The sequence below is a fragment of the Zootoca vivipara genome, chromosome 8 (assembly GCF_965207765.1).
Source record: "Zootoca vivipara chromosome 8, rZooViv2.hap1.1, whole genome shotgun sequence".
NCBI lineage: Eukaryota > Metazoa > Chordata > Lepidosauria > Squamata > Lacertidae > Zootoca > Zootoca vivipara.
In genome coordinates this window covers 86,909,455-86,932,761 of record NC_142591.1, presented here as the reverse complement: position 1 = coordinate 86,932,761, position 23,307 = coordinate 86,909,455, and the positions used below count along the sequence as shown (strand labels likewise).

General features: G+C 52.3%; 1 protein-coding gene across 1 annotated transcript in view; it reads left to right on the top strand.

Annotated features, from left to right (window-relative positions):
* The window catches only part of DGAT1 (diacylglycerol O-acyltransferase 1), a 28,770-nt gene extending 6,378 nt beyond the window's left edge, over positions 1 to 22,392 (top strand). The window contains exons 2-17 of the mRNA XM_035124467.3: positions 5,151 to 5,238; positions 7,881 to 7,921; positions 8,601 to 8,686; positions 9,126 to 9,178; positions 9,989 to 10,094; positions 10,872 to 10,991; positions 11,619 to 11,693; positions 12,204 to 12,307; positions 13,235 to 13,273; positions 14,576 to 14,617; positions 16,729 to 16,773; positions 17,539 to 17,651; positions 18,233 to 18,298; positions 19,523 to 19,610; positions 20,455 to 20,517; positions 21,150 to 22,392. Of these exons, the coding sequence (XP_034980358.2) occupies positions 5,151 to 5,238; positions 7,881 to 7,921; positions 8,601 to 8,686; positions 9,126 to 9,178; positions 9,989 to 10,094; positions 10,872 to 10,991; positions 11,619 to 11,693; positions 12,204 to 12,307; positions 13,235 to 13,273; positions 14,576 to 14,617; positions 16,729 to 16,773; positions 17,539 to 17,651; positions 18,233 to 18,298; positions 19,523 to 19,610; positions 20,455 to 20,517; positions 21,150 to 21,296 (1,276 nt within the window). The 3' untranslated portion in view covers positions 21,297 to 22,392. The remainder of the gene's footprint in view (positions 1 to 5,150; positions 5,239 to 7,880; positions 7,922 to 8,600; positions 8,687 to 9,125; positions 9,179 to 9,988; positions 10,095 to 10,871; positions 10,992 to 11,618; positions 11,694 to 12,203; positions 12,308 to 13,234; positions 13,274 to 14,575; positions 14,618 to 16,728; positions 16,774 to 17,538; positions 17,652 to 18,232; positions 18,299 to 19,522; positions 19,611 to 20,454; positions 20,518 to 21,149) is intronic.
* The last annotated feature ends 915 nt before the right edge of the window (positions 22,393 to 23,307 follow it).

Genomic DNA, 23,307 nt, shown 5'->3' with positions numbered 1-23,307 from the left:
TAGAAGACACCTGAAGGCAGCCCTGTTTAGGGAAATTTTTGATGTTTGATGCTGTACTGTTTTTAATATTCGGTTGGAAGCCGCCCAGAGTGGCTGGGGAAACCCAGCCAGATGGGCGGAGTATAAATAATAATAATAATAATAATTATAGCCACTCCTGCCTCCTGCGTAAGGGAGTTCCAGAGTTTAACTGCATCACATGAAACGTTTCTCTGTCCAATTTCTTCATACTGGGCCTCAGCAATATATCGACACAATGCCCAATGCCGGGTTGAAGTCCAAATCATGTTTTCGGTTTCATAATTTTTGACTTGGTGACATATCACAAGAGTGTGTGTGTGTGGGGAAAACCATGAAGCAAGCCAATGCTTCTATACATTCTTGCAGTCCCTGTTACCTCGGCTCATCTCTCCCCTGGCAGGGAATCTAGGAGCAGGCGCCGGCAAAAATCACAATGCAGGGGAAACTCTGAAGCCAGCCCAGGCCTCAGTATAGCTCCATCCTTATTTTAGATATCGGTACAGTATATCGCCTTGCCTACAAAGGTCCGTATAGTTAAGGCTATGGTTTTCCCAGTAGTGATGTATGGAAGTGAGAGCTGGACCATAAAGAAGGCTGGTCGCCGAAGAATTGATGCTTTTGAATTATGGTGCTGGAGGAGACTCTTGAGAGTCCCATGGACTGCTAGAAGATCAAACCTCTCCATTCTGAGGGAAATCAGCCCTGAGTGCTCACTGGAAGGACAGATCGTGAAGCTGAGGCTCCAATACTTTGGCCACCTCATGAGAAGAGAACAATCCTTGGAAAAGATGCTGATGTTGGGAAAGATGGAGGGCACTAGGAGAAGGGGACGACAGAGGACGAGATGGTTGGACAGTGTTCTCGAAGCTACGAACATGAGTTTGACCAAACTACGGGAGGCAGTGCAAGACAGGAGTGCCTGGCGTGCTCTGATCCATGGGGTCACGAAGAGTCGGACACGACTAAACGACTAAACAACAACAACAGTATCTCGCAGTGTTTAGCTGGTGATATATCATGTTGTTGAAAACCAGATATCGCCCAGCCCTATTGCAGGCCATGCATAATTTTATAAATGTCCGTCATGTCACCTCTTGTCTTTGTGAAGCTTCCCATAGCTAAATCACATCCTGTGAGGGAAGGAAAAGTGCAAGCTTGCCTAGGAGAACGTGGCTTTCTCCTGCTAGGTCAGTTCCCTTTCTTGGTGGAATGTACCCTGTGGGTGGCTGGCCAAGAGATCGAGATAAAAGGCTTATCCAAACAGATTAAGGCCTGTGATGGATGCTGCAGAAACATGTCCTTGCTCGCTTGGGGCTTAATTCCTGGGATTAAGAAACACCCTGGGGTCAAGTGGGGGAAATGGCTCAGATTTGTGGAGGGGATGGAAGACTGTTGGGCTGGGGAAGGTGGAAGAAGAATCCCTCCCTCTTGCCGCATGCACCCAATACAGTGGTGTCCAAACTTTTTCCAAAGAGGGCCAGATTTGATTAATTGAAGGGCTGTGAGGGCCAACCAAAATTGTTGACTTTTTGAAGAATTGAAGTAGTTGAGCTTTTTCTTTTTTTTTAAGGATTTAACCCCAGGAATTAAACTGCAACAGGGGCCGGATAAAACCGACCGGCGGGCCAAATTAGGCCCCCGAAATGGACTTTGGACATGCCTAACCCAATATGTTTTTGTTTTGGGGTGGAATCTGAACCAACGGCGGTACTAAATCACCTTTCTAATCTGGTCCTTTGCACCTTAGAAGGGACGTAGCAGGTTTGTTCTCCTTGTCTTGGGCGTTTTGGAACTGGGTGGGGGCGGGAGTTGCATGCCGCAGACTGCTGTGGGGCCTTGGTGGTCATGGGAGTAAATGCATCTTTAGTAAAGAAAGAGTAGGTTGCCTGCTGGGAACCACAACAGCCGGGATTTGCTGGGCTAAGGGTTGCCTTGAATGCTGCGCCACCTGGTTGCCTTGAGTCCTCCAGCCCTGCAGCCTGAGTCTCCCGTGAAGGTGGCCGGAACAAAGATTTCTCAGGAATGGAGGTGACTTCTTTGCCGTCACCCTCCTGAGTGGGTCAAACACAAGAGTCTTTCGCAGAGGCAACATGCCCAGGGAAGTGATAAAAGAGGATGCCACATGCCTGGGTGTTATCTGTATTACATTATTGGCTTTGTACTAATTAAATTTAATTAAATACTACTTGTATTGTGTGCCTGAGAGGAGCGTGGGAAGGGCGATTTGTTGGGCTGATGAGTTTGCTTGGACGCCTGTCCCCTGAACTGTAATTCCTGGCAGGAGGGTGTGCCTGAGGTAGCATAGCTGTTCCTTGTGGGAGGGACGGTTATGGAATCAAAGCCTTGTTGAGCAGCTACTGGTGTGAAGTCTTAGAATCATAGAATCAAGGAGACTCCACTACACTCCTTGGCAGCAAATTCCATTGTCAAACAGCTCTTACTGTCAGGAAGTTCTTCCTAATGTTTAGGTGGAATCTTCTTTCTTGTAGTTTGAATCCATTGCTCCGTGTCCGCTTCTCTGGAGCAGCAGAAAACAACCTTTCACCCTCCTCTATATGACATCGGGGCTTCCTTTTAATTTTATCTACGTCTTTACAGTACTGTACTGTAAATTGGTACATCCATTTCACAATATTCATTATCCTTCTGTGTTAATCGACTTCCCCACACCTCCCTCCAGGGCATTCCTGGCAATAATAATAATAATAATAATTTATTACCAAACCAAACCACCAGACTTGGTTTCCCCAGTCATTCTGGGTGACTTCCAACAAAATACTAAAAATACAATAAAGCATCAAACATTAAAAACTTCCCTAAGTGGGGCTGCCTTCAGAAAAGTCAGATAGTTGTTTATTTCCTTGACATCTGATGGGAGGGCGTTCCACAGGGCGGGTGCCACTACCGAGAAGGCCCTCTGCCTGGTTCCCTATAACCTCACTTCTCACAGGGAGGGAACTGCCAGAAGGCCCTCGGCGCTGGACCTCAGTGTCCGGGCAGAACGATGGGGGTGGAGACGCTCCTTCAGGTATACTGGACCGAGGCCGTTTAGGGCTTTCAAGGTCAGCACCAAGACTTGGAACTAGCAATGCCCCCTTTTTAATGAGGTGTGTGATGGAGGTAGGGGTTTCAAAGTTGCCTTCCCCTCTCCTCTCTTCCACTAACACGGCATTCTTTCTGCCAGATGGGTGGGCATAGGCTTTAAGACAACTTCCCTTGGCGAATTTGGTGATGGGCGCTGCTTCCTGGCACATTTTGTGCTGCTGCTGCTGCTTGAGAAACCTTGCGGGTGTCTCTGGTGTGCAAAGATTTGGGGTGGGGGCAGAGGAAGCTGACTCCAGAGACCTGTGACTGCCTGTGGGTCAACACATGAGACCAGACTCCAGCCGGCACGCTGCGCTTAAGGATTAGCAATGCTGGGCTCACCTTCAGGACTCTTGCCCAAGAGATGCTGGAGGCAAGGCAGCCTGGAGGCCGCTTTTTCAGTTTCATAACCTGAAGCTCAGGCTACAAGTAGCGCTAGGTTTTCTTTACAGCGTGGCAATGGAGGAAAGCCAGATTTAAGAGTACCGGGCAGCCATTACAGTGGTACGAACTGAATTCATTCCAGAGGCCCATTCTTAAGCCGAAACTGCTTGTAACATGAGGCATGCTATCGCTAATGGTGCCTGTCGCGCTGCCAGCGTGCGACTTCCGCTCGCATCCCGGGGCAAAGTTTGCAACAAGGGGCATCTACTTCTGGGTTGGCGGAGCGTGTAACCCGAAGCGTTCGCAAGGACGGCGGCATGTAACACGAGGTTCCGCTGTGCTATTACTGCTACTTCCAAACATCTCTAAGATCAGAACCAATGACCTTCCAAGTCCAGGATCCGGAACTCACTGTGGCCAACCAGGTGCCCCCACAGGAAATCCTCGGGCAGGATCCAAGCACAAGAGCCCCCTTCTCTCATGGAGCCCAATCATAGAATCGGAGCTGGAAGGGACTAGGGCAGCCCTGTTTGGAGAAGTTTTTAATGACTGATGTTTTAATGTATTTTTAATCTCTGTTGGAAGCCGCCCAGAGTGGCTGGAGAAACCCAGCCAGATGGGCGGGGTACAAATAATAAATTAAAATTATTACGAGGGCTGGGCGATACCTGGTTTCCAAGCGTTGTGCTATATCAGCAGCTATAAGCATTGTGATATACTGATAAAATAATGATAATACGACTAAAATTTATTATTTATATGCTACACACCTGACTGGGTAACCCCAGGATATGGCTTCCAGCAATATCTCTCAATGTCTGAAATAAGGATGGAGCTCTGTAGAGGCATTTATTGATTGATTTATTTTTCCACCTTGTGATTTCTGCGCACACACACACACCATGATTTGTGATACATTGCCAGGTCAAAAATGATGCAACCAATGCCATGATATGGACTTCAAACCAATTTTCTGGATGATAACGTATTGGCCTGAATATAAGCCTCACTTTGCCCCCCCCCCCCAAATTCCAACCGTGAAAAGTTAAAGAGCGGCTTAAATTTGCGACCTTACGAAAAGGGGCTTTTATGATATCGCTGCTGAAACAGACGTATGGTAAAACAGAATGGATATGAGTGCCTGTAGAATTTTAAGGGAGCGACTTATATCCAGGTGTTGTCTTTTTTTCTCTTCCCCACCTTGAATTTTATGGGTGCGGCTTATATTCGGGTGCGGCTTATATTTGGGCCAATATGGTATATCGCCCAGCTCTGGAACATTGCAACTGCCTGCAATGCAAGAATCTCGGCTGAAGCATCCATGACAGGTGGCCACCCACCCTCTCTGTTGAAAAACCTCCAAGGAAGGAGAGTCCACAGCCTCTCCTACGTGAAGCCCTCCCAAGTTGGTGGCCCTTGCAGCCCCCCCTCCGCAAAAATCCCGGTGCCCCCCAGATGCTTTGGCTCCCAATGCCCTTCTGCCCCGGTCAGCACTGGGGAGATGCCGCAGGTGGTTTTGGGCCTGGCATGTGTGCTTTAAGGATGCGAATGTGGCTGTGAATTAACCTCCCTGCCTGTGTCTAGTGCCGGCCTGCTTCTGTCCCTGCTTCCTCTAACCTCTCCTTCCTTCCTTTCTTCCTCCATCCCTCCCTCCTTCCCAGATGCCACAGACTTCAGGATTCCCTGCTGAGCTCAGCCAGTGGCTACAGCAACTACCGGGGTATATTGAACTGGTGTGTTGTCATGCTGGTGAGTAGCAAGAGTTTGCCCCTCTGCCCTCGCCCTCCTGCCTCGAGGCTGCTTGGCACCCTGTGCCAGGTCTCTTGCTGCACCTCTGCCCTCCTGAGCCTCCCGGTGGCGGCGGCGGCTGCCAATCCCCCAACAGAGGCACTCAGATCCCCTCCCTGCAGAGGACCTGGCTGGGAGCCAGGCAGACGGACATACTCCAGGGGCAAGGAGGGCGTTGTGGCCCCCCTTCAGGGTACAGAAGGGCTATTGTGGTGTCGATAGCCCAGCAATCTGGTCCTGCTGCTCAACTCTTGGCTAGCATGGGGGCTGAGCTTTAAAGCAATCAGGTCAGTGGAGGAGTACTCCATCCATCTGAAGAGAGAGCCTCCAAGTTCAGGAGCAGTATACCTGTGAATATGAGGTGCTGGGGCACACACACACGCACATGCCTGAGGGATGTCTGTCTCTGCCTTCGTGCTGACTTTGTGGGCTACCTGGAGCACTTGGGGTTGCGATGGAAACAGGGCAGTCTGGTCCAGTACGTTCCTCTAATAATACTCAAAATTTTATTATTTATGCCCTGCCCATCTGGCTGGGTTGCCGCAGCCGCTCTGGGTAAGGGGCAGGCCCAGCAGAAACTGGTCCAGCCAAGGTGCACAGAGGCATTGGCTAAGCCTGGAATTAGTCTGTGAAACTGAGCAGGCAGGACTTGGAAAGAAAGACGGGCAGCCTGCCTGTCCTTTTGCGTTGATGCTCCTCCTGCAACCCTCTTGGGTGGGGGGGGCGGCCTTGGTGCTTGGTTGGCTCTGCTCCTGCTGCCCGGGCGAGGAGAGGCGATGGCAACAGCTGGCATGTACTCCAGAGCGCTCTCTGGCCCCGCCAGCCACTGGGCTCCACTCTGAGGCTGCCCTGCCCTGCCAGGATAGGAAGCTACTGTATGTGATGCCTCCAGGAAATGCAAAACTTCCAGACTGGGATGTTTATGGAAAGTTAGCTTTCAGGGCCTGTTCTCTCTCCCCCCCCCTTTACCCTCTTTGTGTAGGGGGCTTTCGAGTTTCAACCCCCAAACCTTTCTGCTTTGGGTTCAGCTGGAGCCAGAATGTCAGGGGCCAGTCCCGAAAAGGCCCCGCACTTTGAACTGCAGCCTGTGCACCCCCATCCCTAGCCAGCTTCTTCCTGAAGCCCCCCTTTGCTGAAGGACCACTCCACACACCCGCACACTTCCTAAGGGGAAACTGGCTTGTGGGCCGGATCCCTCCTGCTATGCCCCCTCCTTGTTGTGGGTGAGCTGGCTGGAAGAAACGCTTCCTGCTTCCTCCAAGGCAGCCCAGCTTTTAATTAAGCTCCCCTCGGTCTGTCTGTCTGTCCCCAGTGAAGGAGAGGCGAGCTCAAAAACGCAGCAGGAGGGTGGTGTTGAAAGAGGCAGGGCCGGGGGGGGGCCCTGCTGAGTCCCTTCCACCTTTGCTCCCCACAACCTTTGCTCCCGGGACTTAACCCTGCTCACCCTCGATTGGGAAAGCAGGAGGAAGCAGGCAGGCTTGTGGTTTAGCAACAAGCCTCGCTATCTTCCTGTCTCCTTCCTTGTGCTCGTCCTCCTCCTCCTCTGTGGCAACTGCTCAGGGCGAAACTTGCCTACAGGGGCTGGATGGCGTGTGGCAAGACAGCGTGGCTCATCGTGCCGCCCAACCCAGAGCAAAATACTGATAATACTAATTTAATTGTATCCTGTTGTTCTGGCCGGGTTGCCCCAAGCACTCTGGACGGCTTCCAGCAAAATATAAAAACAGTAAAACATGGAGTACTTCCATAAGGTGGTGAGCTCACATTGCAGAGTGGAGATTAAACGAAGAAATAGTAAACAGTATAGAATTAAAATATAAAAAATCCTTTCAGTAGCACCTTAGAGACCAGCTAAGTTTGTCATTGGTATGAGCTTTCGTGTATAGCAGAGGAAGGTAAAAAATAATAATTAAAGAATATTTTGACTTCGACCTCAATCAAGGGGTGGATGAGACTGGGGTCTGGGACGGAAGCAGGGCAGTCCTAAGGGGCTCCCTAATACTACAGAATGCCCATCTGAAGAAGCTGAAAGAAAGTAAAAAATTGGAAATAGTAAATGAGTTAGGAAGGAAATAAAAAAATTAATATGAAAACCTGGAAATAAAGAAATATTACAAGAAATTAAACTATTACAAACAGCTCTCAGTCTAAGCTGCCTGACCAGTTGCCAGAATTGTAGCTCAGTTGCCCCCGGTTGCGCCCCTCCCAAACTGATCAGTCCCGCAGCATCCTCTTTAGTGCTGGGGGAGGCAGGTGCCCGAGACCAGCCTCCCATTGCACTGCATCTTCTCATTTGTATCGCTATTTCACAAAATTTATGCACCTCCAAGCAGTTTACAGAAAGATAAAGCCATAGAAATTGGGGGGGGGGAAGAGAATTGCAATACATTAAAACGTGCAAGAAGTTAAAACGCTAAATCAGATTATAATTCCTTCCAGCATTTCTAAGCACATGGGTTTTAGCAGAAATTCTACAGTGAAGGCACCTGCTGGATATCGAGAGACAGTTATGGCCGGTTTTTGAGATTGGGATTGGAAGGAGGGAGGGGGGCTGGCATTTGCAGCAGGAGCTGCTGCTGACTTCTGTCCCCCCTGTCTTCCAGGTCTTGAGCAACGCTCGCCTCTTCCTAGAGAACCTCCTTAAGTAAGTCTTGCGCTCAGCAGTGGAGAGACCTCCCCTGGGGATGCTACAATTCTGCCGTAGCAGATCAGAGTGGATGTGACAGGCTGCCTTTGGGGCAGGCCTAGGCAAACTCCAGCCCTCCAGATGTTTGGGACTACAGTTCCCATCACCCCTAGCTAACAGGACCCAGGGGTCAGGGATGATGGGAATTGTAGTCCCAAACATCTGGAGGGCCGGAGTTTGCCTAGGCCTGCTTTGGGGACCTGTCCCTTGTTGCTGTCAGAAGCAGCAAGGAGGAGGGCAGATGTTTCTGTTTTACTTAACATATCTGTGGGGTTCGTGTCTGCGCCACTTGTGGCTCGGCAATGATGCTGCGCCCGTGGCTTGATCCTGAGAGCGCCTCCTTGTCAAAGCCCAGCTCGGCTGCCCAGAACACCTCCTGGGAAGCCAACATGCCTCCCGTCGTCCTGCCCTTCTCCCAAAGGTCATGGAGGAGCCAGCAGACAGGAGAACGCCTTCCGCATCAAGCAAGTCCTCAAAGGAGGCAGCCCATAGGGGTGTGGAATTGGGGGGGGGTTGCGGGGTCCAGAGAAAGGGCTGCAGCTCCTTCTCCTCCTTCCTGGGCCTGGGTTGTCCGACTGGGACGGAGGGAGGGAGGGAGGAGAAAGTGCCTCTCGCCATGTGCCCCTTCCCTCCTCAGGTACGGCATCTTGGTGGACCCCATCCAGGTCATCTCCCTGTTCCTGAAAGACCCCTACAGCTGGCCTTCGCTGTGCCTTATTATCGGTGAGTCGAGGGATCTCAGCACATCTCTTGAATCCTTCTGCGTGACCCAGCGGACGCCTGTCCTCGGCCTACGGGTCTCCGCTTGGCTCCCACCGCTTGTACCTCTTAAGGAGCTTCTTGCTTACAAAAGTCCTCGCGGCCTCCGTGTCCTGCCGCTTTTTGGTCCCTGGTGCTGCCAGTCTTCTGCCCCGTTCAGATCCGGGCTCTTGAGTGAGGCAATGCGCGTGCATGAGAGAGAGAGAAGTAAAAGGGGTTGGATGTGGCGGGGGATGAATGGATGGGAGTGACTTTTCTGGGGTTGGATTAGATGAGCCTTGAGGGTCCCTCCAACCTGCAGGCTTGCAAATTCCTGGGCTGGCTGAGGACGGGGACCCAAATCCTTGTTCCCGGTTGCCTGCACCGCCCAGCAGTGACCGCCAACGTCTGCTTTCCCCCCCAGTGGCCAATGTGTTTGCTCTGGCAGCTCTGCACATCGAGAAGAGGCTGGCGGTGGTAAGTGTGTTTTTGGGGGGCAGGCTGGGATCCCTTGCGAAACGGGGTCTTTTTAGGGCGTAGGCTTGGGCTATCTGAAGGATCGTGTTCAGCCATACGGACCTGCCCGGGCTCTGAGATCTTCAGGGGGAGGCCCTTCTCTCAGTCCTGCCACCTTCACGGGCAGGCTGGGTGGGAGCGCAGGAGAGGGCCTTCTTGGTGGTGGCTCCTCCAAGACAACTTTGGAAGTCCTTTCCTAGAGAAGCCAGACCGGCTCCCTCCGTGTTGTCCTCCTGCCGGCAGTTGAAGACTGTGTTGTCCCAACAGGCCTTTGGGAACTGACTGTTCTTCTTTTTAAGGAAAGCGCTTGTCATAGTACTGTGCTGTTTCATAGAATCATAGAGTTGGAAGAGACCACAAGGGCCATCCAGTCCAACCCCCTGCTAAGCAGGAAACACCATCAAAGCATTCTTGACATATGCCTGTCAAGCCTCTGCTTAAAGACCTCCAAAGAAGGATACTCCACCACACTTCTTTTTTTTTATTACCAGTATTTTAATAGATTTTTAAAATACTGTTTTAATCCTATTAGAGTTTAATTCCCCTTTTGACTGTTACAGCTGATAATGTTTTTAGCTTTGTATCTGCATCATACTGATTTGTTTAAGCCGCCTTGAGTCCTGGTTTGCAACACCCTGATATCTCTTCATAATGGGAGGTATTTAAATTGAAATAATAATAACAGCAATAGCGGGGGGCCCCTTTTAGGGGTGGGCAGGTAGCGCTTAAGGCGGCCATAGAGCATTGCCCCTGTTCCCCTTCCTTCCGCAGGGCTCTTTTCCGGAGCACCTTGGGGCCGTCCTGCACACCGTTAACCTCCTGACAATCTTATGCTTCCCTGCGCTGGTGACTCTTGCTGTCACCTCCATCACACCAGGTGAGTGCGCAGCCCCTCCCCCCCCCAAAGACGTGTGCACTTGCTCTGAAAAGGTGGCTTTCTGTTGTGGGCTCCTGGGTGGCAGGGCCCCTCGATTGGGGCTGGGAAGCCTCAGGTCTGGGGGGGGGGCGGTTTCAGGAGAGGTGTATGCTTCTTCCCTCTCTCTTTTGTGCAGAAACAGCATCTGCATTTGCCGTTCCATCCCCTTTTGCCTGGTCCCTCCCTTCCACCCACCACTCACATCTGGCCCCCAGGGGGTTGCATTGAAGGGAAGGTGGCCCTTGATTTGAAAAGCAGCTTTCCCACATGTCTGGAATAAGGTTGGAGCTACAGAGAGGCATTTCCTGGCTTCACCATTTCCTCCACCTCGTGATTTTTGCATACCACACACACACACGTCATGATTCGTGATATATTGGCAGGTCAAAAAGGATGGAACTGATATTGCAATACGGGCTTGAAACCGGTTTGGGACCCTGTATTGCTCTATTTCCCCAGCCCTACCGCTTGTGGCCCAGGCAGAGGGGGGGGGGGCGGAAGCTGGGAGGTTTCTGACCCCTCCTTGCTCAGAAGATGCTGGCGCACAACGTCACCTTGACCTGCCTCCCCCCAAAATAGCCTTTGAGAAGAGCTGCCTCTTCTTGATGGGCGCTGGTCAGAGAGTCAGGCCCGGTTCACCCCCTTCCCGCCTCTGGGGCATGCAAGAGGGAATGCAGATTATTATGTGGGGCTGCTTGCCGCATCTCCCGCCCACCCGCTTCTCTTCTCCCTCCGCAGTTGGGGCCGTCTTTGCTCTCGGGGTCCACACCATCCTTTTCCTCAAGCTCTTCTCCTTCAAGGACGTCAACAAGTGGTGCCGGGAGAAGAGGAGAGCCAAGGCTGCCCGAGCCCGCTCCGGTGAGCCCTGACTCCGGGGGGACGGGGGGGAGCCAGGCCTGGTAGGGGCACCTGAGACCCCCCCCCCCGAGTGCCAACTGGGATGGCTTTGAAAGAGGGCTGGACAGATTCATGGAGGAGGAGAGGGCTATCCGTGGCTACAAGCCAGGCTGGCTAGGCTGTTCCTCCTCTGTTGGAGGCCACAAGGCTCCTAATACGAGCTTTTGGAAGCCACAGGAGGGACTCGGGTCCTGTGTTCCAGTTTCCCATTGGGGCAACTAGTTGGCCGCTGCCAGAAGATGCTGGACTGATTGGGCCCCTTTTGGCCTCATCCAGCTGGCTCCTCTTCCATTCTAATGTCCTTTTATGTGCATCTTTATGGTCTGAGTTGACTTTTGGTCTGAGGGCCCCCAAGGGTCATCTAGTCCAACCCCCTCCTCCCAATGCAGGAATAAGGCAACGACTGTGGGTAGCTCAGTTGGTAGAGCAGGAGACTCTTAATCTCGGGGTCGTGGGTTCAAGCCCCATGTTGGGCCAAAGATTCCTACCTTGCAGGGGGGTTGGGCTAGATGACCTTAGGGGTTCCTTCCGACACTGCTGTTCTCTGACCTGTGTTCTCTGACTGATGCCCTTTGTTGTCTGTTCCAGCTGCCGGGTCGCAGAAGGCCAATGGGAACGTGGCCTCGGGGGCCGTGGCTTACCCAGCAAACCTGACCTATAGAGGTAAAGTGGCCGGGCAAGACGTCCGTGGCGGGCGGTTCCCTGTGGCTCTTTGGCAGGGCTATCCTGGCGGGGCTGGGGGGTCTGGCAGTGACTCTCCTGGGGCTGACCCCCCCCCCGACATCCCCCCCTTCATCTGGGAGATGCTCACTTGCCTTCCCCTGGAGTGTGGTGGCTCCGAGGTCAAAGGTTTATTCTGCTCGCCACCCCCCTCATTGGGGAACAGGAGAAACTGCCTTGTTTAGAGTCAGACCATTCGCCCATCTAAGGCAGTGTTGTCTGCACTGACCGGCAGCAACGGCTCTCCAGGATTTCAGGCGTCCAACTCCCCCCCAGCCTTGCTTGCCTGGTGAGATGCTGCCAGGGGGTTGGGGTGGGGGTGGGGGCCCGGGGTCTTCTGCATGCAGCTCGCTTCCTCTGTGCCTGAGCTGCGCTCCTTTTCCCAAAGGGAGAGGGCAGCTCTTGTTTGGTGCCCCTGCCCTTAAAGCCTCTCTCCTCCCTTTTCCGTGGCAGACCTCTACTACTTCCTCTTCGCGCCGACCTTGTGCTATGAGCTGAACTTCCCGCGCTCTCCTCGCGTCCGCAAGCGCTTTCTGCTGCGCAGGCTGGCTGAGATGGTGAGGCCCCTGCCCTGGGTCTGGAGGCGACCCGTCCTCTTTGCCCCCTCCCCACCCCCCTTGCAAGGCAATGAAGGCTGTTATGCTTTCAAATTTGGGGAATCTTCCCTTTGAGTCGAGAACATGGGGGAAGCCAGCTGCCAGTCCCGGGACAGTGGCTGAATATTTAGCGCAGGTTGCACACACCCAGAAGACTCGGCCTGCCTCCCCTGTAATATTGGATGGGTCAGGAATGCACCCAGTTTGGTGTTGGGGCCGTAGGGAGGGGGTGGGAACCTCTAGCAAGGAAGGCTCAGGGTCTTGGAAGGTCCTGCAAGGTTGTGGGGAAGAGTTTTGGCCCTGGAGGCTGGGTGTAGGGCCCATCCTGCCTAAGCTGCTGGCGGAGCTGCCGAAAGGAACCTAGAGACCCCTGCTGGATCAGGTTAATGGCTCATCTAGTCAGCGACCAGGTGCTTATTATGGGAAACCGGCAAGCACAACATGAGCGCAGCACCCTGTTTTGGGAAGCCCTGTTTAAGGGAAGTTTTTTTAATGTTTGATGTTTTATTGTGCTTTTAATATTCTGTTGGGAGCTGCCCAGAGTGGCTGGAGAAACCCAGCCAGATGGGCGGGGTATACATTAATAATAATAATAATAATAATAATAATAATAATAATAATAATAAATTATGCCACTGTCCCCTCCTGGCTAGCTGCCATCGTCTGTCTCCCTCTTCCACCCATGTGTCCTATCCTGCTTTTAAAGTCATCCAGTTTGGTGGCCGTCCCCGCCTCCTGCAGGAGTAAGTTCCAATGATTAACGAGAGAAAAGGACTTTCCTGCACCTGACCTGAACCTTCCAGCCTCCCGCTTCCTTGGACATTCATGAGTTCTCGTGTGGATGGTCCCTCACTCCTGGCCTCTCCTTTTTTCTCCCCCCTTTTCCAGCTCTTCTTCCTCCAGCTGATGGTGGGGCTGATTCAACAGGTAAGTGGGGGCAGGTGGGGCTTGCTCTTTACCTGCTGCTGGCACCTTTGAAGCAAAGGGCATGGCAGAGGGTCTGGGGCCAGAGAGCACCCCCTTGGCAGGGTGCCTAATGCAGGCCACAGGCTCTCTCCGCTTCCAGTCTAGAAGTGGGCAGGAGCTGCCCTGTGCCCCCTTCTGGAGTGTCTGGTGCAGAGTGGAAGGTGAGGAGGGGGCAAACGAGATGCTGCAGGAGACATGGGGGGGCGCAAGGACGGGAAGGGGTGCAGAGACGGTTGCCACATTCCCGGATTCAACTGCTAAAACCGTTTGAAGGTACTGGAACACTCCCATTGAACACCTGCCTGACTTGGCAGTTCTGCAGGGGTGCTGCATGTGGGCTGAAGCTGACCTGCCTAGATGGAAGCTTGTTATGTTATTACTTACAGTGGTGCCTCGCTTAACGAATGCCCTGCTTAACGAAATTTCCGCTTAACGAAAGGATTTTTCGAGCGGAGGTTGCCTCGCTAGACGAATTCGTTGAAAAATTCGTCTAGCGAATCCCATAGGAATGCATTGAAATTCAGTTAATGCGTTCCTATGTTCTCGAAGCTACGAACATGAGTTTGACCAAACTGCGGGAGGCAGTGGAAGACAGGAGTGCCTGGCGTGCTCTGGTCCATGGGGTCACAAAGAGTCAGACACGACTAAACGACTAAACAACAACATGGTCAAAAAAAAAATTCAAAAAAAATTCAATGCATTCCTATGGGATTCGCTAGACGAATTTTTCGTTATAAGAAAAGACCCGTGGAATGAATTAGATTTGTCTAGCGAGGCACCACTATTTGACATACTGCTTCGCTGGAATTGTCTCCCGAGTGGTGTGCAGTAAAAGTAAAAAAAATGGCTAAAGCTAAGATCGGACTTGGGTTAAAATTCCTGTTGGAATAAAAAGGAAAAATTTTCAGCGAGTGCTGGGAGTCCAAGAGGGGAGAAGGAAGTGAAGAAGGGTCTGTTCAGAGGCTCTGAGACCTTTCTGTCCAGGTAGGGGTCAGAGCAGGGACTTTTCACGGCTTCCCATTGTTTGGGGGTATGTTTTGGGTCCCAGGAGCTGGAGGAGTTGGGGCAGCCTTGCCCTGGGATCAGATTTGGGGGTGGTTTTCTATACTGGTTTGGGAGCACTTCTGTGCCACAGGGCCAGAGACCATCCCCTCAAACCAAGGAGGCTAAGCTGGGTTGTATCTTATGGGGCTGGGCTAGATGACCTCTGGCTTTACCCCCCCCGGGACCTATTAACCTGATTTTAATGTGTGCTTGTTGCAGTGGATGGTCCCAACGATTCAGAATTCCATGAAGCCTTTCCGGGTAAGCCGTGACCTGGGTACCCCCTTAGAATCATAGAGTTGGAAGAGACCACAAGGGCCATCCATTCCAACCCCCTGCCAAGCAGGAAACACCATCAAAGCATTCTTGACATATGCCTGTCAAGCCTCTGCTTAAAGACCTCCAAAGAAGGAGACTCCACCACACTCCTTGGTAGCAAATTCCACTGCTGAACAGCTCTTACTGTCAGGAAGTTCTTCCTAATGTTTAGATGGAATCTTCTTTCTTGTAGTTTGAATCCATTGCTCCGTGTCCGCTTCTCTGGAGCAGCAGAAAACAATCTTTCACCCTCTTCTATATGACATCCTTTTATAATTTGAACATGGCTATCATATCACCCCTTAACCTTCTCTTCTCCAGGCTAAACATACCCAGCTCCCTAAGCCGTTCCTCATAAGGCATTGTTTCCAAGCCTTTGACCATTTTGGTTGCCCTCTTCTGGACACGTTCCAGCTTGTCAGTATCCTTCTTGAACTGTGGTGCCCAGAACTGGACACATTACTCCACCTTGGTGCTGGGGAACTGCTTGCAGACACCCCCCCCCAAAGAAAGCAGGACTGGCCCACAACGTGCCCTTAGAGCTGCAATGGGAAAAGTGGGGAGGGAGAAATGACACGCCTTGGGGGAAGGGTGCGCCTCTGATTCTGAGTTTTTAAAAAAGCACAGCTTAGCCTATGGCTGGCTTGGTGGCCTCTTAAGTGCTCAGCACCTGCAACTAGAGGAGGGGTCTGCAATGTGTGTTCGGTTGCCAGCGTCCCACAAGAGAGCTGCCTGGACTGCCCACCCCCCAAGAAGACACAGGGGCTTGGTGCTTTCTGCCATCCACACCCCGGATGGGTCAATGACATTCAGCAACTGAATCTTGCTCGCCTCTCCCTTCCTGCCAGGCCTGGGCACATCATTTTTATTTCATAGAATTTACACACCGCTTCATTTGCAAACGGAACAAAGCTAAACCTCCTAGCAGTTTGCAAAAATATGTAAGGAAAAATTAGCAATTTAAGACTTTCAAAAAGCGAAAATAATCATAGGCTAGAAAAGAATTAAAACCCACATCGACTTCCTGAACATCCGGAGAGGCTTGCCTAAACAATGCAGACGCCACAAGGAGCATAGGGAAGGTGTCTGTCTGATGTCACTAGGCAGGGAGTTCCAGGTTGTTGTCGTCGTGTTTGGCGGTCCCTCGTAGCAGAGTAAGATTGTCTTCCAGTAACGCAGTCTTAAAAGTGAGTCCGTAAGTGACTGTGGAGGGCAATTCTGGATCCACACGTCCTTCCACAGTGGGGACATTGGTTTCCCAGTGGGAGTTGATCCCGGTGTGGATTTGCCAAGCGTGCCTTCCTCTTAGCACGTTTCTCCCTTGCGTCCTGAGTTCAAGTGTCTTCAAAGCCCATGACACCTTTGGTAAAGGCTGTTGTCCAACTGGAGCATTCGCAGGCCAGTGTTACCCAGTTGTCGGTGTTTATACAGTACTACATTTTTAAAGATTTGCCTTGAGACAGTCTTTAAACCTCTTTTGTTGACCACCAGCATTACGCTTTCCATTTTTAAGTTTAGAATAGAGTAGTTGCTTTGGAAGACGATCATCAGGCATCCGCACAACATGACCAGTCCAACGAAGTTGATGTTGAAGAATCATTGCTTCAACACTGGCGATCTTTGCTTCTTCCAGTACACTGGCGTTAGTTCACCTGTTTTCCAGAGTGATGTGTCATTTTTTCCAGAGACTCCGTGGATGGAATCTTCTGAGGAGTTGGGGAGGGCGTTTATAAGTGGTCCATATTTTACAAGCAGGTGTAGGTGCTGCCACGCTTAGCAAAGGAGTTCTTATAAACGTGGAACAGGTGTCCTGCAGCACCTGTAGCAGTGCCAGTTCCACAGGTTGAAGTGGTTCAAGGGGTGCATATCTGGGGTAAGGCTATCTTGCAGGTAGAATGGAGCCCAGTTGTTAGGGTCCAGCAGCTTCCTAAGCCAATTTTGGAGGGCAGCTGACAGTGGCCAGGAGAGGGGGAGGATGACTAGCTCCTTACCGCATGGGATGGAAGCATGTTGCCATGGCTGCTTGCCCTGAATTTGATCTCTCTCGTTTGCAGGACATGGACTATTCCAGGATCATTGAGCGCCTCCTGAAACTAGCTGTACGTACCACAACCCGGGCTTCGGGGGCACAGAGGGTGGGGGTGGGAGCAGGCCTCTGGGGTTGGATCCCGCGAGGCGAGTCACAAGCTCTGCAGAGAATCATAGAATCCTAGAGTTGGAAGAGACCACGAGGGCCATCCAGTCCAACCCCCTGCCAAGCAGGAGACACCATCAAAGCATTCTTGACAGATGGCTGTCAAGCCTCTGCTTAAAGACCTCCAAAGGAGGAGACTCCACCACACTCCTTGGCAGCAAATTCCACTGTCGAACAGCTCTTGCTGTCAGGAAGTTCTTCCTAATGTTGAGGTGGAATCTTTGGTCTTGCCCACGGCAGCCTTTAACTGGGGGCTGTCCAGGTCCTTTGGACTACGGTTCCAATCCCTCCCAGCATCAAACAGCCAAGGGGGTGAGAGTTGTTGTAGTCTAGGGCACCTGGGAGGGTGTTGGCTTGGCAAAGGCTGCTCTACAGGTAGCTGGTGTCTTGAGAGAGCCGTCTCTTATGGGAAAGGGCTGTGAAGGGAAAGGTCTGATCCTGTATCAGGGCAAAAGGTCCACCCCACTCAGGGCTTCTTGCTGGCTGCTGCTGCTGCATTGAAGAAATGCTTGCCCAGGGCAGGGGGATGGTGGCAGGGCAATGGCTGCTCTCTGCCACCATCTCGGCAGAGAGTCAGTTCCTGGCTAGACCTCCTCCTTCAAGGGCCATTTCTCCTGTAGAGGGAAGCCGAACACGCCAATGCTGCCTTCTGCCTTGCTGTCCCCGACAGGTCCCCAACCACCTGATCTGGCTCATCTTCTTCTACTGGTTCTTCCACTCCAGCCTGAATGTCATTGCGGAAATCATGCAGTTTGGAGACCGGGAGTTCTACAGGGACTGGTGGTGAGTCAGCTCTGCAGGGAGGGCGTGTGTGTTTTGTGACTTGTGTTCTTAAATAAAAAACAGGTTTTTAAGCTGAGTCTCGAATTGTTATAACCTGCCCTAGGACCGCAGAAAGAGTGGCAGGTGGCTGTAATAATTTTTTTTAAAAAAAACTGTAAATGGCACTCAAAAGATCTGCTTTGGGCATTCAGAGGACCCTGCAGAACAGCCAGGGCTTGGGTTTTGGAGACTTCCTCACCATGGGAGGGTTCCCCCCCAGCCCTAACAGGTGTGGGGGAGCGGTGGGTGGATCCCTTAGGATGATGACGAAGGAGGCAGGTGCACACATTTGAGTTGTAGGAAGAGCCTTCACAGCGTCAGACAGGGATGCCGCTGGCTGGGCTCAGCCTTCGTTGGTGAAACTCAGTGACTGAATCCTGTGCACAGCCAGACCGCTCACATTTGACCCTGCAGGAATTGGTTCCCCTGTCCGAAAGAGAGAGGGGAAACCTATTTTGTTCTGTTAAGGGTTTCTCTTGATGTTGGGGGTTGTAGGGTTGGTTGACGCACAGCAGCAACACATGCCCCTTTTCTCCCTTCAGGAATTCGGAAACCGTGACATATTTTTGGCAGAACTGGAATATCCCGGTCCACAAATGGTGCTTGAGGTACGCCTAGGCTGAGTTGTGACAATCCTGGGGTCGAGGGGGGGGGGCTGTAGCTCTCAGTGAGGGATGGGCGGGCTAATTCTACTCATAGTCCATTTGGGATTCCCTTCTGGGTTGCAGTAATTCCCCCGCAGAAGTGAAAACCTTGTGGGCTGATGGAAGGACCAGGTGCTGCCCCAACAAAGAATCGTAGAGTTGGAAGAGACCACAAGGGCCATCCAGTCCAGCCCCCTGCCAAGCAGGAAACACCATCCAAGCATTCTTGACATATGCCTGTCAAGCCTCCGTTTAAAGACCTCCAAAGAAGGTCTCCCACCTCACCCCCCCTTCCTCCACCCCTTTCTCTTAAGAGCACAGCGCAGAAGCTCTTGAAGTCAAGCCGGGCTCTTCATCGTCTCAGAGCCCTTTCCCCAGAGGGACAGTCCCCAGCCAGCACAACTCAAAAGGTGCCCAGGAACATCCACCTGTTCTTCTGTGCCAGAGGCCTCTGCATCAGCCTTGGAGGGGGGGCGCATCACCCCCCCAATCCCTTCTCCGCTGCCCCCCCTTCCTGAGCTGGACTGCTCCTCTTGTAGGCCTCGCTTGCAGGCGGGCTTGATGGCGCCTGGGCGACCCGTGTAGACAGCACTTCTGGAGCAAAGGAGGGCTAGCAGGGAATGTGGGAGCCGTGATCTCTACAAGCGGATCTGCACCCCAAGGACTTGAGGCCCTTTCCCCACAAAGGCTGCTGTCTCCATCCATTTCCTGGAGGCAATGTGGCAATCTCTCTCTCTCTCTCTCTCTCTCTCTCTCTCTCTCTCTCTCTCTCTCTCTCTCTCTCTCTCTCTCTCTTTCTCTTTGTGTTTGGGACTTTTTTTAGTTTAAAGGCTACCTAAGAGGCAATGTGATGGAAGTTTATAGAATTATGCGTGGCATGGAGAGAGTGGATGGGGGGGGGGAAAGCTTTTCTTCCTCTCTCATAACATCTCATGGGCACCCAAGGAAGCTGGATGCTGGGGGATTCGGGACAGATAAAAAAAGGGAATCCTCCTTCATGCAGCACATATTTAAACTGTGGAACTCACTTCCACAGGAGGCAGCTGTGGCCACCAACTTAGATGGCTTTACAAAAGCCTTCTCTCTTAATATTTCTATCAACGGCTCGTAGCCACAGTGGCTCTGCTCGGCCTCCACGGTCAGATCCAGCAAGCTCTTCTTAAGTTCTCTCTCTCCTTTGCATTTTAGGCATTTCTACAAGCCCCTGATGAAGAAGGGGGCTGGCAAATGGGTGGCTCAGACGGGCGTCTTCTTTGCTTCTGCTTTCTTCCACGAGGTTAGTACCTGCTCCACAAATTCAAGTGCGTGAGTGTCGACAGGAGAGCCCAAAGGGACTTCTCTCCCCGCCCCTTTACTGGCTTGCAATCTCAACCCTCTTCTGAAAGGCTGTGGATTTTGTACCAAAAAGCATCCTTGCTGGTGCTCAGCCAGCCTTTCTCTGCAAGGGTGTGAGAGAGGAAAGCAGCATCTGATTGAGGGGGGGGGTGTCTGGGCCACCTGAAACTGAGCTTCCCAGTCCAGGCTGACACGGCAGCAGGCAGAGCTCTCTCCTGGAGGAGCAAAAATGTGTGTGTTGGGCAGAGGTATAAACATAGTTCTCAGCTCTAAGAACCCACCTGAAAACTCCCTAAGTTGCACTGCATCTTTTGGAGGAATTTGGAGACAAATGCCAATGTGTATTTGAGCAGGTTAGACGTTGCTGAGGGACATTGTGGCTCCTCCTCTTCCTCTGAAGAATGATGGATGACCATCTTTCAAGGGGTGGTGAAGGACCGTCCTCTCTGAAAGCAGACAAGGGGCGGGGGGGGGGCCGATAGTGTATTCCCTTCCCTTCTCAGCATAAGGTTTGAACAGGGAGAAGTGGCTCAACCTCCTGAATGTGGAGTGGGCAAGTCACTCCCTTGACTTGCTTCCCTGGCCCAGTGTGGGTCATTCCATGGGCTCACACCTGAAAGCTCGGGAGGCAAGAGAGCGCCCTTCATTCTGTTTCCTCTGGAGGGACTGGAATCGAGGGGAGACGCCCGGGCTTCAGAGGGTGGCAGCCGCGGTTGCCAGCCAAGCTTGCTTTGTGCCCTCTCCCCTCTGGACTGATGTCTTTGTGGGTTTCTGTCCCCACCCAGTACCTGGTGAGCGTGCCGTTGAAGATGTTCCGGCCCTGGGCGTTCATGGGGATGATGGCTCAGGTAAGGATCGGGTGCTTGCCTGCCTTTTGCATGAGTGGCTTGCCAAAGGCCACTTGCCACCAGCTCAGCCTTGCCAGAGCTCCTGGTATGTGGTGTCTTGGCAAAGGGGGTGAGGGTCAGACTCCAGGATGCTGCTGTTGCTACCCCCCCCCCCACCAGAGAGTTTTGTCTTCTTTCCTGTGAGCCTTGGGGGGAGGATCTGCACTTTGGCCCTAGGGTGGAGAATCATAGAACCACAGAGCTGTAGAGTTGGATGGGATCCCAAGGGTCATCCAGTCCAACCCCCTGCAGTGCAGGAATCTCAGTTCAAGCATTCATGACAGATGGCCACCCAACCTCTGCTTAAAAACTTCCAAGGGAGGAGAGTCCATCACCTTCTGAGGGAGACGGTTCCACTGTCAAACAGCTCTTACAATCGGAAAGTTATTCCTGATGTTTAGTCGGAATCTCCTTTCTTTTGACGTGAAGCCATGGGTTCGAGTCCTACCCTCCAGAGCAGGAGAAAACAAGCTTGCTCCACCTTCCACGGGACAGCCCTTGAGATATCTGAAGATGGCTGTCGTGTCCCTTCTCAGTCGCCTCTTCCCTGGGCTAAAAAGACCCAGCTCCCTCACCCATCTTTCCTCCCCCAGATTCCTCTGGCCTGGTTTGTGGGACGGTTCCTTCGGGGCAACTATGGGAATGCGGCCGTGTGGATCTCCTTGATCATTGGGCAGCCCATTGCCGTCCTCATGTATGTCCACGACTACTACGTGCTCAACTACGAGGGAAGCCAGTGACCCTGGCAATGCCCCCTTCTTCCTTCCCATCAGCAGGAGGACACCTGGCGAGGGCAGAGCAGCCCGGCCTCTTCCTGCCGTTTCCTGGGCACCCCACCACTCTCCGCAGAACCAGCATGGGCAGAGATGTTGCTGCCGTCGTCTTTGCCCTGGAAAGTTGCCTTGTGTGATCTTTCTCTCTCTCTGTGTGTGTGTCTGTTTTTAACGGCTGCTCGTCAGGTACTCGTTTTTTGAGTCCGAAGTTTGGATCAATGCAATAACTGTCAGTGGGGGCCGCCTTCTCAGGCTGTGTCCCGAGCAGGATTGGCGCTTGGGGCCGGGTACCTGGGCTGGGAATTTTCCAGGTGAATCCTGCCGTGGCTCAATGATGGAGGAAGAGGAAGGTGGTCCCCTGTCCAATGGGGATACGGTTCGAACCCTGCTGTGCCCAAGGGTGTGGCTGGGAGTTGGGGGGGTCTGAGCTTTGCCCAGAGCCTGGATGGCCCCCCTGGCTCCCTCCTCTTGGTGCTGACCTTCAGGGCGCTTTAAAGGACTCCCTCACTGGGAGGGGGGGGTCTCTTCCGTCCAGCCTGAAGGCTTTGGGCATTCAGTTCCGTCCTAGCTTCTGGCTACCGGCAGCTCTTCTGTAGCGAAAGGGGAACAGCGTCCCCTTTTGCCGGCCTTGAGCCCAAGGCCTTATGGGAATAAGGAATGCTGGCTGGCGGGGGCTCCTGCGGCCAGTCTTGGTACTACCGCCTGTGGTGGCACGGGTGATTGGAAGCTGTTTTTTTTCTCCTGGGGGGGGGGCTCGTTCTGGTTCGTGGCAGTTTCTGCCCCTAGAGCTGCCTCAGTTCTCTTCCGTCCCCTTCCCAGGATCCGTCCTCGCAGCAGGGGAGCAGCGACCCATGGGGGGGGGTGTTGCTCCAATTCCACAGCCCCCCTGCTCCCTGCATAGGTGGTTGTGTTGCCGACTGCTGCTGCCCAGCTCTCTTTTTAGCCAAGTCTGTTCTTGGCTGTCTGTGGTCATTCCCATGTTTTGACAACCCAGCAACTTTTTAAGAGTTTGCAGAATGTATCTGTCTCATACAAAAAGTGATTAAAGCATATTTTCAAAAAATCTGTGTTGACAAAAGGGTGGGTGGGTGGGTGCGGGGCGGGGGCTAAAGGACCCACAGAACCGTACCTTGTTGACATGACCAAGTGGATTACCCTGATTTCTGGCAATCGTTTCTTCATACCTGCGACAATAATATATTCCTGAAGTGCTCCTCTGCCCTGGGAGTCCTCCAGAGCTTTCCTCTCACATTCAAAAGGGTTGATTCCAAATCTGCCTTGCTTTTCATTTAAAAATACAGAAAGCATCACCCCCACCTTTAAGGTGCACCTTTAGTCGGCGCCTTAGAGCCATGCAGAGTGAGCCGAAATTCTGGGGTGGTGAGAGATTTTTATCTTTAGCACTGCTGCTGCTGCCAGGCTGGCAAGCCCAGATCACAAAAGGCCTGGGCAGATGAAGGCTTTTGCCAAGGGCCCCAGAGGAAAGACCCAAGTAGAATCTGGAATCTCCAGGCAGGCTGTGACTATTCCCTGCCTGAAATCCTGGGCAACTTTGTGGGGAATCTCTAGTAGGGCCTCCGAGGAAGACCCTAATAGCCAGGTACATTCACAGGCGAGCAGGTGGTGGTTGTGCTTTGGGGTGACCTTAAAAACCCTAGTTACAGGTAGGTAGCCGTGTTGGTCTGAGTCGAAGCAAAATAAAAGAATTCCTTCAGTAGCACCTTAAAGACCAACAAAGTTTTTATTTTGGTATGAGCTGTCGTGTGCATGCACACTAGTGTATCTGACGAAGTGTGCATGCACACGAAAGCTCATACCAAAATAAAAACTTACCGGTAGTTGGTCTTTAAGGTGCTACTGAAGGAATTCTTGTATTTTGCTTAAAAACCCTGCTCTTCGTGTGCTGGTGTTCACCATTTGCAAATCCAGTCTCATCGTGTCTGATCTACCTGAGATTCCTGCATTGCAGGGGTTGGGC